Source organism: Pithys albifrons, chromosome 4 (genome assembly GCF_047495875.1).
Source record: "Pithys albifrons albifrons isolate INPA30051 chromosome 4, PitAlb_v1, whole genome shotgun sequence".
NCBI classification, from domain to species: domain Eukaryota; kingdom Metazoa; phylum Chordata; class Aves; order Passeriformes; family Thamnophilidae; genus Pithys; species Pithys albifrons.
In genome coordinates this window covers 76,797,649-76,811,905 of record NC_092461.1, presented here as the reverse complement: position 1 = coordinate 76,811,905, position 14,257 = coordinate 76,797,649, and the positions used below count along the sequence as shown (strand labels likewise).

Here is a 14,257-nt window from a genome sequence, read left to right as displayed (position 1 = left end):
GTAATAATTACTAAGCATTGATCTGTTTTTCTGTGCAAAATGACAAGGAATTGTGTGATTTTATGCACTAAAATTGTTTCTTTCTCTTCCTTTCCTCTTATAACCAGAAGGAGGCTGTAAACCAGGATATTTTGGCCCCCAGTGTCTGCGTAAGTGCTGTGTTTTCTTTGACACTTGGAGCTTGCGCTCCAAAGTAAATGCCAACCTCTGGCTTCCAAGGGAAATAAGAACTTTAATATCCTAATGCCACAAGTGTTTTCTTTACAAATGTGCTCTCCAGCGTGCCAGTGCCATGGCGCAGGAGTGCTGGGCGGTGACTGCGATGGAAATACTGGGCATTGCAGATGTCGAACTGGATTTGAGGGTTTTTCCTGTGACACCTGTGCTGCTGGGTATTTTCAGTACCCCTTCTGCCAGGGTAAGACAAACATCCCCTTTTGGCAAACATATCCAAAACACAGACCTGAGTTCTGTACTAAAGAATGAAGTTCTTTTGCCACGGAGATGTGATCATAAGGAGCTCTCCTAGTACTCACAAAGTCAAATAAGAAGAAAAATGTGTTGGTGGGAAATTTGCCCAGTTTTGCCTGTTTCCTTGGTTGCTGTCTGCTATGTGATGCATCTGCCAGACTAGTTTGGTGTTCAATTTAATAACATTGATGAAATTTGGAATACCTTTGGGAACATTTTTGTTACTTATCCTTGTTTGTTTGGGGTTTTTTTAATTGTGTTTAGTTTATTAGAGTTTGCAACATTGCTTTGATGCACCGAGCTGCTCTTTCTAATCAATGCTAGAAAACTGACTGGTTTTGAACTTCAATAGCCATCTCTGTACTGTCTTTTTAGGCATTTTATTAACCACTCCCACCTGAGATTGTAAATCCAAACCATAAAGTGTTTCATGTTGGTCCCAAAAGAGATGGAACTACTTTCAGTAGTTGCCATACCACTTGAGATTGATAAATCAGACTCTGAGTGGAAACAGGCCAAGTGTAGTGCTTCGTCATTGATATTGAACCCAGTGCTTTGAGCCAGCTTCTTTTGCTCTTTCATTGTTTCCCTTGATGATTAATTATTACTGATATGGGCAATCAATAAAAGCTGTTACAAATAAAAATAAATCTTCTGGGAAGATTTTGAACCTGTTGAGCCCCAGGGGGTTTTGGTTTTTTTTGGTGTTGGTTTGGTTTTTTTGTTTTTTTGTGTATTTTTTATTTCAGGAAGGATAAAAGAGAGCCTGTGCAGAGACTGCCTCTGAAATATCTTTTCTAATTTGCAGTGTGCGAATGTAACTCAGCAGGTACCCAGCCTGAAGTCTGTGACTTTCTTGGGAGGTGTCTTTGTCGCTCAGGGGTCGCTGGACTTCAGTGTGACAGCTGCCAGCCTGGCCACCACTCATTTCCTGCCTGTCAAGGTAAGGCTATTCGTTGCTTGTACAGCATCAAACAAGCCCCTGAAAAGGCAGACAGGAATGGTTTCTGAGTATTGTTTTGGCAGTGGCCAAAGCAATGTTCACAACAGTAAATGGGCAAGGCACTCTTGTGCTTTACATTGAAATCATCATATATTCTAGTTCTCCAATTCCAGGCATGTTTTCCTAGTATAGAAAAATTACATAGATTGTTTACTCACAGGGTTGTTTCTTCTGCATGAACAGACTGTTTGATGTACCCTCAGTCAGCACAGCTGTCTTATTGATATCCATGGGATTTGAAGGCTATTCTCACCCGGAGGCCCACAGCAACAGGGCACACTTGACTGCTAAGGAACTGGCATAGCAGAGCTGTGAAGCATTGATCTGCTTTTGCAGGGGGTCTTTGGTACCTTGCAAAATGTGTGACCTGAATGTTTGAAGCTCCCATTTTGCCTTTCACGATGATTTCTCACTCATTTTAAGATCATCTGACAGGGCACTGAGCCAACCACCATCCACATAATCATGAAACACGAAAGATCTCCATGGGGTTTCCTCACTGTACATGCCACCAAGGACTATCCTGCTTTTTTGCAAGAGAGGGAAATCAATGGAGTATAACTTTTGATATATACTTTTGGAGTATAACATAACAGTCTTGTGTGCATATGAGGACTCAATCAAGTCCTACTTGGCCCCTAGGTTTTATCTTCCTTTGCAGTGAGTGACAGAAGGGCCCTTAATCCTTAGTGAATTTTACATTGAGAAAGGATATTGACTATTGCTGAGTTCTGGTATATGCTTTCCTCTTCAGATTAACATGATTTATGTACAGCATTATGATTTGCTTCTTCCACCTTGTTATTTTTTGTTGTTGCTTATGTCAATCTGCTTCCTTTGAACTTATACACTTGTTTGTCTCCTATGAATGTACAGGAGAATTCTTTTTGCCTTTATGTCCTGATTTGAGCTGGAATAGAGTTAATTTACTTCTTAGCACTGTCTACAGTGTTGGGTTTTACTTTTTTTTCCCAGTTCTTCTCCTCATGTGGGGTGTGAATGCCTGCTTGTACCCAGTTGCCAGCTAGGGTTAAACTACAACACCTTGTAAAGATGTATTGTGTTGTGTTGCCAAGCACAATGGGTGGAATAAAGAAATACCACATGACTGTGGTTTTTATCTGGAGTAGATGAACATTTTTTAATGAAAAACATAAAATCAGGATTTTGTGTTGGTACACACTGTTCAGCAGTTTTAAAATAACAGGTTTTTTCTTAGAACAGAACAGAATCAAGTAGCGATCTTAAAACAAATCAAACCCATATTGAAGATGTTTGATCTTTGAACACCAAAAGCTGAAAAGAGACATAAAAGCTTAAAAGAGCATGAAAAAACAAATTGTAAAAGACAGATAAAAATAGTTGAAAACACAGTCAGTGAGATTACTTAGAACTGCAACAGTTCACATTCTGTTCAGTTAAAATAAGCTGCCATGATTTTAAACTTGAATTAGTGCACCATGCTGCAAACTGTGGTGGAAAGTGAGTAGTCCAGCCTGCTGCTTCTGTTTGGAGTTGTCATCTTCAAAAGGGAGATGAATCTGTAGCTTTTGGGCTGCTGCAACTGTAAGTAATCTCACTGGTCGTGCCTTGTTGAACTCAATGTAAGCTTTATTTGAATAGAATGATATAAAAATAAAGCCTTTAAAGAAGACAGTAGTATTAAAATTAGGAGAGAATGCAATATAATATTTAGCTAGGGCTGGTCTCTAGTGTCGGTATTGTTTTTGGAAGCTTCAGTGTTTGTATTTCCCTTATACTAACTTCCTAGCAAGCCCTGCATCTTTTCAAGCATCTTTAAAGTAAACAGAGTAAACTCAGCTGTGTTTCATTGCAGCAGAAAGAGGAACCAAAAGGGGAACCAGAAACATGAACATGTAAGAGAAAGACAGTGTGTGTTTTATATTTATGTCAGTCAGCCATTTCTGTCAGTCATAAAATCCAAGGAATTAACTACAACACTTTGGCTTGTACGTGGGAGAGCTGGGATTCCCAGATGGGCTCCCGTCCATGTACCTATGAAGCGTGACTGTGTATAACATCCAGCATCATCTCAATAAAATAGCACATCTTATCTGTGATGAAGCTGTTAGCCCAAAAGAGTAGTAACTCCATGAGAAGCTTGTTGTTATAATCTGACAATAGCTTTTGTTACAGTCTGACAACATGCTTTGAGTATTACATGCATGTTCCTGCAATGTGCTGCTTACCACCTTGTAGAATTAAGATTTCAGCAGTTTTTACGTTGTTCATCATGAGCTTGTGCTTGTGCATCATTACTTATGTGCATCTTGGTAGCTGTTAGACCTTATCTGGCTTTGTGGATGCTGTTTCTGAGAGGTAATTTTTTTTAAAGATGACAAGTACTTTCTCTTTGTCGCATTATTGCCATTGTAAGATGGCTTTCTCTCCCTTACACATTTTGCAAGGCATCACACTCAATCTCTAAACTGCATTATAGAATTGCAAGAGCCTGATTATCAGTGGGTGAGGAGGAAATTACAGAATAAACATCTATTTCAGGGTTTTATTTTTGGTGGTAAAATAATAGTGTTCTGGTTTTCTCATGACTGATTTACATTCCAAGGTAAGAGGCTTGGGGGAATTTCTAATTTAAATAACTGCTGATTAAGACATGTGTCTATCAGGATAGTTTTTTTTCCTGTGTGCAGAATGTAATTGTGATGGTGTCGGCTCAGTGAAGAATACATGTGACCCTGGAGGTCAGTGTCTGTGCCATAGTAACTACGCTGGACTTAGGTGTGACCAGTGTGCTCCAGGATATTACAGCTATCCCAGCTGCTTGCGTGAGTGAGAGTCTTTCCACCTTTTACTGGGGTTTTTCTTCATATTTTTGCAATGCAGAAGAAAGTAAACTTCCTCAAATGCATTTCCATCTAAAACTCCCCATGTAACCGTGATAGTTTTCTCCCATCCAAAGCTGGCATCAGGAACACTGAAGATCCAGGCAGTGGGCAGTCTTCCTGACTGGCACTCACTCTGATAAGTCCTCCCTGGCACATCACCACTGTTTCTGTGCTAATTTGATTAATGTGAGCATGGCAGTGTTTGCCCTTTGTACAGTTGTGTGTCTCCTTTAAAATATGAAATCTAAGACTTAGGCTGGGCAATGGGTATTACCTTTATGAGTTTTGGCTCACTCAGCCTCTGGAACATAAGCTGTGTTTCAACTAGTATGAGCTTCTAATATTTGACACACTGTCCTGTAAGCTTTAAAGTGCATTAGTGTGTGCTCCCCATGTGTGCCAACATTGCACCATAAGTCCTATTCTTGATGAGCGGCTCGACTCTGCAAATTTTTCACCATATTGAGAATTTTTCCTGCCCACGTGGATCACTTGATCAGGCTCAGAATGTGTGTATGGGTTTTTCACATCACGTAGGCAGAAACCTGCAGGCTCTGTCATTAGTGTCAATGAACAGGACTGCTCTTTGCTAGAAATCAAAATATTATCAATGCTAAAGAAGGAACGTACCTTCATAATTATGTTGTCGCTAATCACCATAACCACAGCAAACCCCAATCTGACAGATTTTTTGTTTCTCTTTGGGAGACTGGCTACTGCTTTACTAAAATAATTGTCATTAACCATTTAACCCTTAGGCTATCTGAGCAAAGATTAGTCCATTGGGCTGTAGCAGCATTGTTCTTTTTTGTGGCATTACTTTTATTTACCCTGTGTATGTAAATCATTGCACAACTGAGACCTTACTTAGGAATCTAAAACAAGACTGTTGCATGGTGTATTTCAGAAGTTGCCTCTGACCTCCTCTGCTCTCAGATCTGAAGTTGTGATGGGCATACAATTTGAGATTCTATATTTCATAGAATCATAGAATACTTTGGGCTGGAAGGGACATTAAAGGTCATCTAGTTGTAACCCCTCTGGCCAGGGAAATACCATCACATTTTTGGGTGAAGGTCTAATTACAGAATTTTCTCTGTGCTTTCTGTAACCATAAAAAAAATCAAGAAAGGAAAACATCAAACCCAATCCTGCACTTGGGATGGGACAGAGAAGTTGAGGAAGAGAGTTTCACTCTGATTCCAGATAATCCTGTTGTTTTCTGTCAAAAACAGAGGAAGAAAATCATGTCTAGATGGTACAGGTCACCTCAAACTCATAGTTTTCCAGCAGGGCTGAGTGCTCTGGGAGTTACAGGAGGACCATGTGAGCTTAAGAACACTCTAGACAAATAGTATTCAAAACCTCTATGGCACTAAAGTTTTGGAAAGTTGTTGCTTGGTGCCTGTGGGGTGAACCCTCCCACCACTGACTGTTTGCTGTTGTGTAGCTTGTCAGTGCTCTCCTGATGGCTCCCAGCACGGCGTGTGTGAGCCTGGATCGGGGCAGTGTGCCTGTTGGACAGGCATCATGGGCCAACGGTGTGACAGATGCCTTTCTGCTGCCGGTAGTTTTCCCTACTGCGAAGGTAACACCTCTGAGGGGAAATCCTGCATTGCAGGGTTCTCCAGGGTGGTCTGCTGTGTGCAAGGTTTTCTAGAATACTCCTGAAGCCTGGAGAGGGAGGGGCACACCAGGAGCATATATTAAATCATACTACTTGTCATTCTGTATGTTATTTCTTAAAGTGAACTGTAATTTTAAAACCTGGTTTTAGAAGATAGCACAGGAACTTTAAGAAAATGTCTGGAAGTTAGTGCTCTATTTTTCCAAGTAACTGCTTTGCATATGAAACCAAATACATCTAAATCAGGTTAAATACACATTTGAAAAATATTTAAGGCTCCTTATGATCTTGAAGTTTAAAGTATTTGAGTCCCTCCAAAGTAACCATATTAAAAAGCCTGACATGCTACATTGTCCTTCTGCACTACTACTTTCCACAGCTCTGTTTTCAAAAGATCTTACAATGTGTTTGCTTTATAAAGGTGTCAATCCTGAATGTGACCCTTCAGGTAGCATTGGTTACCACTCTGTGAGTATTCTACTTTTGCAGTTAACAGTGTGTGTTAATCATTCATGTGCCTTTGCTCAAGTCCTCAAGCCTGTTCTTAGACTGTAAAATAGTTGCATGAGCTTCTTTGCAGAATAAGAGTGGAAATAAATTTTATGGTTTGTTCTTTGATCAAACCAGTGCAATTTACTGTCAAGGGTTGAGGGAAGGGTTTATCTTTTATATATAGAATATGCATGCTTTTTATGTCTTCTTGGTATGCTAAAACACTAGCATATGCATGCAGCTGTAAGCCTATGCATGTCTCAAAGACCTGGTTCTGGGTTGCAACAGGCCCTTTCAGCGTCAAATTATTCTTGAAATAATTATTATATCTTTGTAACTGTTGCTATTTCACTATTATTGTTATTAATACAATTATGATTATTAGTATTAGCATATTACTAGAAATCACAGTCATTGCTAAATGTGTAGCAAAGGCAACCTAGAGGGTAAGTCTAATGGATGGAAGGGCTATCTATTTAGGCTCGTCCATACAGCTAGGTATGTCTTCCACCAATAAAGGAAAGTCTAAATAGGAAAATTAAGTATTACTTTTAAGTAAATTTATTTTTTATATTTTTTGCAAAGGAGTTGATACTTAAGAGCAGTTACACTAAGGCTATGAAATAATTGGAAAGTAGTTCCACTTGGGCCTTTAGAATAAATTAGATACATGAAAGTATGGAGGGTGTAACAATCCTGTGCTGATAGCATGAGGCAAAAAAATCTAAGCTTTCTGAATCAGAGTCAGTTGTCATGCATTGGTAAAAGTCAGTACACTGCCTCAGCTGTTAATCATATTAGGATTTTCTTAATACTGAGGAGCAGTATGTTTATTTATGAAAGAGATGGATCCATATTAACTTGTTTCTGTCATTAGGGCTATTGCCAATGTCTTCAGCATGTTGAAGGTCCTACCTGTAGTAAATGCAAACCATTGTACTGGAACCTGGCCAGAGAAAACCCGGAGGGATGTACAGGTACAGCTTCATGGCATATTTCTTTGGCTTACAAAATGTGTTAAATTCTTTTAAAGTCACCTGTATTCACTGCTATTGTCTTTGGTGCCTCAGTGACTTTCACAACTCATATTAACAGCATGTTTCTCATGCTACTTATTTGTAACATCAAATTACCGATGATATTAGAAGTTACTTTTGAAAGTAGACCATAATATCACGGGTGTTTGCCTGGTGCTGAACCAAGGTGTGCTCTAAGTTACAGTAATGTGTACTTCATACAGCCCTATGGCAAATCTGTGGAGTGAGACAAGATTTCTGTTTGTAACCCTGAAACCAGAATTTGGTTCATCATTTTGAGAAAAAGGTGTCTTTTCACTTTATATTGCCTCCTAACTTGAAAAGAAGTATAAAGCCATTTTGTGGTCTCAAGGTGTGACAAATCAATTAGAGTTTATGTCTTTATAGTAATTTGTGATTTTTCAAATGTTTCTTAACAGTGAGTGTGTGTTTCTCAGGCAGATAATAATCCTTATAAAGATTAAAAGGGATTATAAAGATTAAAAAGGATAAAGACAAAAATTCTTTAAAGAGTCTCTCCAGCTGTTTCCTTTCCAACAGGTTTCACCACAACAGCCACTTAGATAGGGTAAGCCACTTTAGAGCTGATACTGGTATCACTGTATTTTTGACTGTAGATCTCTAAATACTAAACAACTCCACAAATATTAAATACTGCACCTTTCATGTAATTCATCTCTGCCTTCAGGCACAGAGTCAATACTGGGTTTCACCAAACTTCTAGGTCACCATAGCTCCTTCCTGCAATATTTGCTCCATTTCTATTTCATACGAAGAGTTGAACTGGTCCCAGAGTAGCACTGCAAAATAGAAGGTATCAGTCAGGCTGGAAGACACTGGTTTTTATCAATGTCTCAATGTTTCCAAGAAAGAAAACAATTGTAAATTCAAGCTCAGTACTGGGAGGTTTTTTCAAATACAAGTTAGATCACTTAAAAACACACCAGTAAATTTCACATATTTAGAAGTCCTCATTCTTTCCCCTTTGTTTTTTCTTGTCACTTTGTACATTATGTGTCTGCTATTCTGAACCTTCCAGAATAAAATCCACATTGTGTCACAATGACTCAAAATTGGGTGGTGGGTGGTGGTTTTTTTTCCCTGTGAAGTATCTTGAAAAGTTGTTGGGTTTTTTTGTGCAGAATGCCAATGTGATGTGAGTGGAACACTGAGTGGAGTTGGAGAATGTCAGCAGGTAAAGTGAAATTAAAAGAAAGATATTAATTAAATTGTCTATTGTAAAGATAAATTGTTGTAACATTTGGTAAGATAGAAATCTTGCTACTGGTTATTGCTTTTGTGCTTCAAGGGAATGATTTTATGCAGTAAAGAATCAGTTTTATACATCCTAGGGATGTATCAAGTTTTGAAAATTTTTCATTTTCTTGAGTTCATGTATTTTGTAGTCTGTTAAATGACATAAACTATGTCCAGATAATATTTTTTGTTGAGATTAGAAAGTTCCCTCACTTTAGAATTAGAGGAAATTCAGAGTACTGAAACATTAAAGTTCTGAAAAGCTACTGAAACATTTGTTATTGAATTGTTTTCTTCACAGGAAAATGGGCATTGTTACTGCAAATCTAATGTTTGTGGAGATTCCTGTGACACTTGTGAAGCTGGTTATTATGCTGTTGAAAACAAGAATTATTTTGGCTGCCGAGGTAAATGAATAAAGGACGTGTCTAGTAGAATATGTGCATTTAGCACAAAAATCTATACAATTCCCTAGACTGTATTTTCAAAATGGGGTATTTGGATTAGTTGTGTGCACAGCATTTTGCACTACTACTGGTAGTTGCTTGTAACCTGTGTAACTCCTCCTTTGCCGTTTTACTGGAATTTTATTAGAGTTGGCCTTTAGTTTGCGCCACAAGTCCTGTCTTCTGTAGAAAGTAATTCAAGATTGTTGTCCAGTGTAAGTTAGAAATATGCTTGTGCTATTCTATCAAAACATATATTGCAGTTTTTGTAAGACAAATTAAATATTGGGGTACAAGACTGTGAAAAATTAACAACTTACAATTTTTGTTAGTTAGGTTTTGGATTTTGCTGTTTGGGGAATTTTTTAATAATATTGCTTGTGATACTGCTTTAGAAATTCTGACTTACTAGCAAAATATTTGAATGGCCCTTCTATAGAACTGTAGCTTTCCATTTAGTAATGTGGCATTGTGTATTATTTCTGGTTTGGTTCTTTGTCACATTTCAAAGAGTAACAACTAAAACTCAGCACACACATGGGAAGCTCAAAATAATTGCAGCTTATGCACGTATATTAACTTGGGTTTGAAACAGTCTGAAGGGCTCTGGAAGGAGGAGGCGAGTCATTATTGGTGTTTAGTTAGCTGAAGTGAGATCTGTTTTCTGATAACTTCTATCGGTTTTTTTCTGATGGGATCTTTGGCTTCTGCTCTTTGCCTGACAGGCTGCCAGTGTGACGTTGGAGGGTCCCTCAGCCCAGCATGTTCGGAGCCCTTGGGTACCTGCCAGTGCAGGGCACACGTTGTGGGGACAACCTGTCGGGAGTGAGTCCAGCTGTAGCTCCTGATAGCTCCTCCTTCAGCACAGTTCTTTTGAAACTGCCCATAAGTCTCTTGATATGCTTTCATGTGAGATTCTGCTGATAAATAAGTTGATAAATTATACTGGTTATTGATATTAATTTTCCTGGGTAGTTTTCTTCTCTTATTTTAATATGATTTTTTAACCTCTTTCCTTAAATAACCAATACTTGTTTTGCAATAGTATTGCATATACATCTATATATTGGTTATATAGGAAAATGTATGTAAGCTGTAAAAGCTTCTGGAAAGAGAATTCTCATTTCGTCCATCTTACCAGCTGTCTTGAATTTATTAGGTGCTATCAGGATTCCTTAGTCATCAGTAGATCATCTCTCTTCCACTGCTTTTTGCTCTTAGATGTAGACCATAAATGACTGGTAATTCTTTGTTGATTTGTTGGGGGTTTTTTTCTCCTTGAAAGGCCTGAAAAAAACTATTTCTTTCCTGATCTGCACCACATGAAGTTTGAGATTGAAGATGGTACTACTGTTAAGGGAGAGGAAATTCGGTTTGGGTATGATCCTCAGGAATTTCCTGGCTTCAGTTGGAGAGGGTATGCCCAGATGTCCTCTATACAGGTAAGCTGATATTTCACTCAAGGCTTTGGGGTGAAAACATAAGAGTGTGGTACATATGTCTTTATAATATTGCTACATGTGTGCACAGCCATGGGAAAAAAAAACAAACCAGAAGAAGGGACTGGAGCTCACTAATCCAAACCCTTTGGCACTATATTGTTGTGTGGATTAGTGAGTGTGGGTATTGTTGTCAGGTCATTGCTTGTGCAAATATGTGTTCTCAGAAATGTTCTTTGAGGTTTGGGGTTTTTTGAGAGATAGCTGTAAAGAAAAGAACTAGTAGCTTTAAAGTCTGTAATACTTAGTGCAGAAATTCTTGTCATGCCGAGGACAGCGGAAACAGAAAAAGATTGATGCTTGGCTAAACAATTTGAATAGTGCAGTTCTGTGGCAGTCTGTGTCCATAAGATTTTCAGGTATCATTGCAGTGCTGTCACTGAAGTCATCTGACACTTGCAACTTATATTGGATAAAGAAGAGAAAGATGTCAACTTTTATTATGAATGGTACCTTCACATTACAGCAAAGAGGAACGTGTGTGATTTAGTAAAAGAAGCTGTGAGCAGGAGCATATTGGCAACATTTATTTTAATCTCATGGCAGACTATAAATAATCTAAACAACAGCTGAGGGAATAAGTAAATTGAAGGAAGAAAGCCACCATAATTTGAATGAGAAGGGACCTGTCTGACTTTAAACTGCTGGGCAAGTGAACCAGGATTTTAAACCAGTAGATTTGAGTAATAAATGGAATTTGTTCACTCGTCTTCAAAGTAGTGCTTAGGTATAGTTGTATCCATCCTCCATGTGTTCAAGGGCAAATGAATCACTATAGGCTGAGCACATAATCATTACACAGGCACAATAATTTCCTTATGTTCTTCATTTTTCAATTTCTCTTCTCTTGTTCTTTTGGGTTTTGTTTTATTCTTTTTTTTTTCTTTAATCCCAGAGCTCCTGTTTTAGGATTTTCAGAATTATTCTGCATTCATAAATGAAGGCAACTGTCCAGTAGCTTGATTTCTTAATGTCTGCTTTCTGACTTAGCTGCTTTTTGCATTTCGTATCCAGTGGCATTTTGTACAGAGGTGATGAAAGGGCTTAGTTTCTAATCTTGCTAAAAGTCTATTATTTTGCTTACCTGCACAAAGCTTTTCACTCATGTAAGTAATTGCCAGCTTCAGACCATTCTTAGCTAGATTCTTGCATAAATGAGACAGTATCATGTTATTAATGTCAAGGAACTTTCCTAATTTTGACATAGTGTTTCTGTGTCTTGTAGAAGACAAAGAGCATTACCATATCAACTACAAAAAAGGCTAATGTATTGACTTCTTGTGTAAATAAAATTATTTAAATACAAGATTTGGGGTGAAATATAAAAGCTGTGTGTGACCTCAGTGGAAGTCCCTGGTGCCCTGTCATTCTGCTGACATGGGTGTTTCATTATAGACTGAGGAACTGACAGTCAGGCTCAGATTTTAAAATACTGATCAGAATTGCCTAAGTTTGTGACAAGAACCTAAAGAACAATTTCTGCCCATTCCTTGTCTTTACTTGAAGCCAGCAACCAACACCTCTTCCTCCTTCATTCCTCACATATTTCTTCTTTCTCTTCTTTCACAGTGTCTTCTAGATTTTTCATAAAAGCTTAGAAAACATTTTGATAGATTTCCTGAACCATATTTCGTTATTTCTTTTGCCTTTTCTATTTTTTTGGTATCTATTTTTCAGATGTGTCTTATCCATGTAGTATCCTTCAGAAGTCGCTATTCTCCATTTAAAATGACATTTCCCCTACTTTTCTGTATTTTCCCATTCTCGTCCACTGCTCTTCCGCAATCACCTAAATTTTAGTTATTCAGTCTCTGTAGTCTCTCAGCCCTGCCATTTGTCGTGTGCCTAGCTTTGCTTTCTGCTTTGCATTTGTATTAAGAATGTGAAGGTCTCTGGGGTGATGATGACAAAATTGAGGAATATACATTCACAGCAGCATAGAGGTGGTGGCCATCTCACAATTATTGTAGCTTTTAGGCATAAGAAATCTGTGTGAATTTGGGGAAGCAGAATGGACCACAGTGGTGGGGAGTTCTCTGTGCCACAGGCATCTTGGAAAGGGACAGCGAGTGGGTTGTGATGGACATACTGGTGGGAGTTGGATAATGTAGGAAGCTTTAGGATTTAGGATGGAAAGAAGAAAGCCAAATCCATGAGATTGCACCAATCCTGTTTTTCCTAATCCTCCACCAATGTTTAACATGTATTTGTTGCTCTGGAAACTAACTAATGGGCAATGTGAATGCAGCCTCCTGTAGACTCAAGAGTTTTGTGGGTCCAGAGGTGTCAGTTCAGCCCTAGGGCAAAGAGAGGATTCATAGTATTGCATCTGTAAGAAACTGCAGGATCTGGTAGAGGAGCAGAAGTTGCAGGGACAGTCTGCATGCTGTCGAGTTCTGTGTGTGATGTCAGACTAGGATTAATGATTTTGGCTTGTTCCTTGGAAAGCCAGGAATATGGACAGCCCTTGGTACCATATGCCTCCTTTATGGCATGAGTGTGGAGAATAACAGTAAAATACTGTCTGTGTGTCAGAGTATGGGATCAACACAGGTTAGTTCAGCCATTCTGGGTCCTTCTGGATAAGCTATTACTCAACAGGAGTTTTACTTCACAGAAGGTTTTGTTCCATGTACTTTTGTAAGCTGCCCGAGCCTTTTGTCTTTGCCAAATCGTTTTTCTTTCTCTGGGTGCTGGTAACAAATAATATACTTTCCATTCCTCCTTTTTCCCTTTCTTTTTTCCCAGCCAGAGGTGGTTGTGCCTATCACTGTGGCTTCCCCTAAGCTCTTCCACCTAGTCCTTCGCTATGTCAGCCTGGGCTCAAAAAGCTCTAAAGGGAAGATATCAGTTGCTGAGGGGAAACATTTTGGCACTAATTATACTTGTAAGTGAATTAATTTTCTCACTAGGCTTGCCTGTCTTCCTCTGTCATACACCAGCATTGCCATTCCAGTATATACTTTTCTGCATGTGCATTTTTCTTGTAGGACTTTAGTCTGGTGCTTGCATGGCTTCTAACTGTTCCTCTATTCAGCACTTTATGGCTGTTTTTGTTTATTAACTTCCATTTTTCAGAATGAAGTGAGGATAACTTTGAATGTGGAAAAATCAAATCTCTACTTATTTCGCATTATCCTGAGGTATATTAACCCTGGAGGTGAAACATTATCTGGTCGCATATCTGCTTGTCAATCTCAGCCTGAAGCAGGTAGGTGTAACCGAGCAACACAGCAGATCTTATCAGTGTTTGATCAGAGGAGGCTTTTTTCAGGGTGCACCTAATTCAAATCTTTAATGTTGCTTAAAATGCATCACCTCTAACAGTGTCAGTGCTTTTGTGTTTCCTCTAATATATTTTTGACATATAATTGTTTGTGGCTGTGTTTGCATGAAACCAATTTTCTTACAATAGTATTTGTTTTTTCTAGTGTTTGCCAAACTCAGTACTTTCAGTCCTATACTTGGAAGCTCTGAGCTGTAGGCTTTATGAAGCTTTTAAAGAGAGGGTAACAGCACTTACTTTGGTTTAAATGTGGCTTCTGCCTTCATTCCATA

At 38.6% G+C, this 14,257-nt stretch overlaps 1 protein-coding gene across 3 annotated transcripts in view; it reads left to right on the top strand.

Annotated features, from left to right (window-relative positions):
* LAMA3 (laminin subunit alpha 3) overlaps positions 1 to 14,257 on the top strand; it is a 115,315-nt gene that overhangs the window by 36,124 nt on the left and 64,934 nt on the right. The window contains exons 12-23 of one of the 3 annotated variants that reach the window (XM_071554661.1): positions 108 to 149; positions 281 to 418; positions 1,280 to 1,414; positions 4,147 to 4,281; positions 5,792 to 5,929; positions 6,390 to 6,436; positions 7,338 to 7,437; positions 8,640 to 8,692; positions 9,056 to 9,161; positions 9,926 to 10,025; positions 10,486 to 10,642; positions 13,778 to 13,910. In XM_071554661.1, the coding sequence (XP_071410762.1) occupies positions 108 to 149; positions 281 to 418; positions 1,280 to 1,414; positions 4,147 to 4,281; positions 5,792 to 5,929; positions 6,390 to 6,436; positions 7,338 to 7,437; positions 8,640 to 8,692; positions 9,056 to 9,161; positions 9,926 to 10,025; positions 10,486 to 10,642; positions 13,778 to 13,910 (1,284 nt within the window). Of the gene's footprint in view, positions 1 to 107; positions 150 to 280; positions 419 to 1,279; positions 1,415 to 4,146; positions 4,282 to 5,791; positions 5,930 to 6,389; positions 6,437 to 7,337; positions 7,438 to 8,639; positions 8,693 to 9,055; positions 9,162 to 9,925; positions 10,026 to 10,485; positions 10,643 to 13,447; positions 13,587 to 13,777; positions 13,911 to 14,257 lie in introns of all 3 variants that reach the window. The other 2 variants (XM_071554660.1, XM_071554662.1) reach the window with 2 other exon arrangements.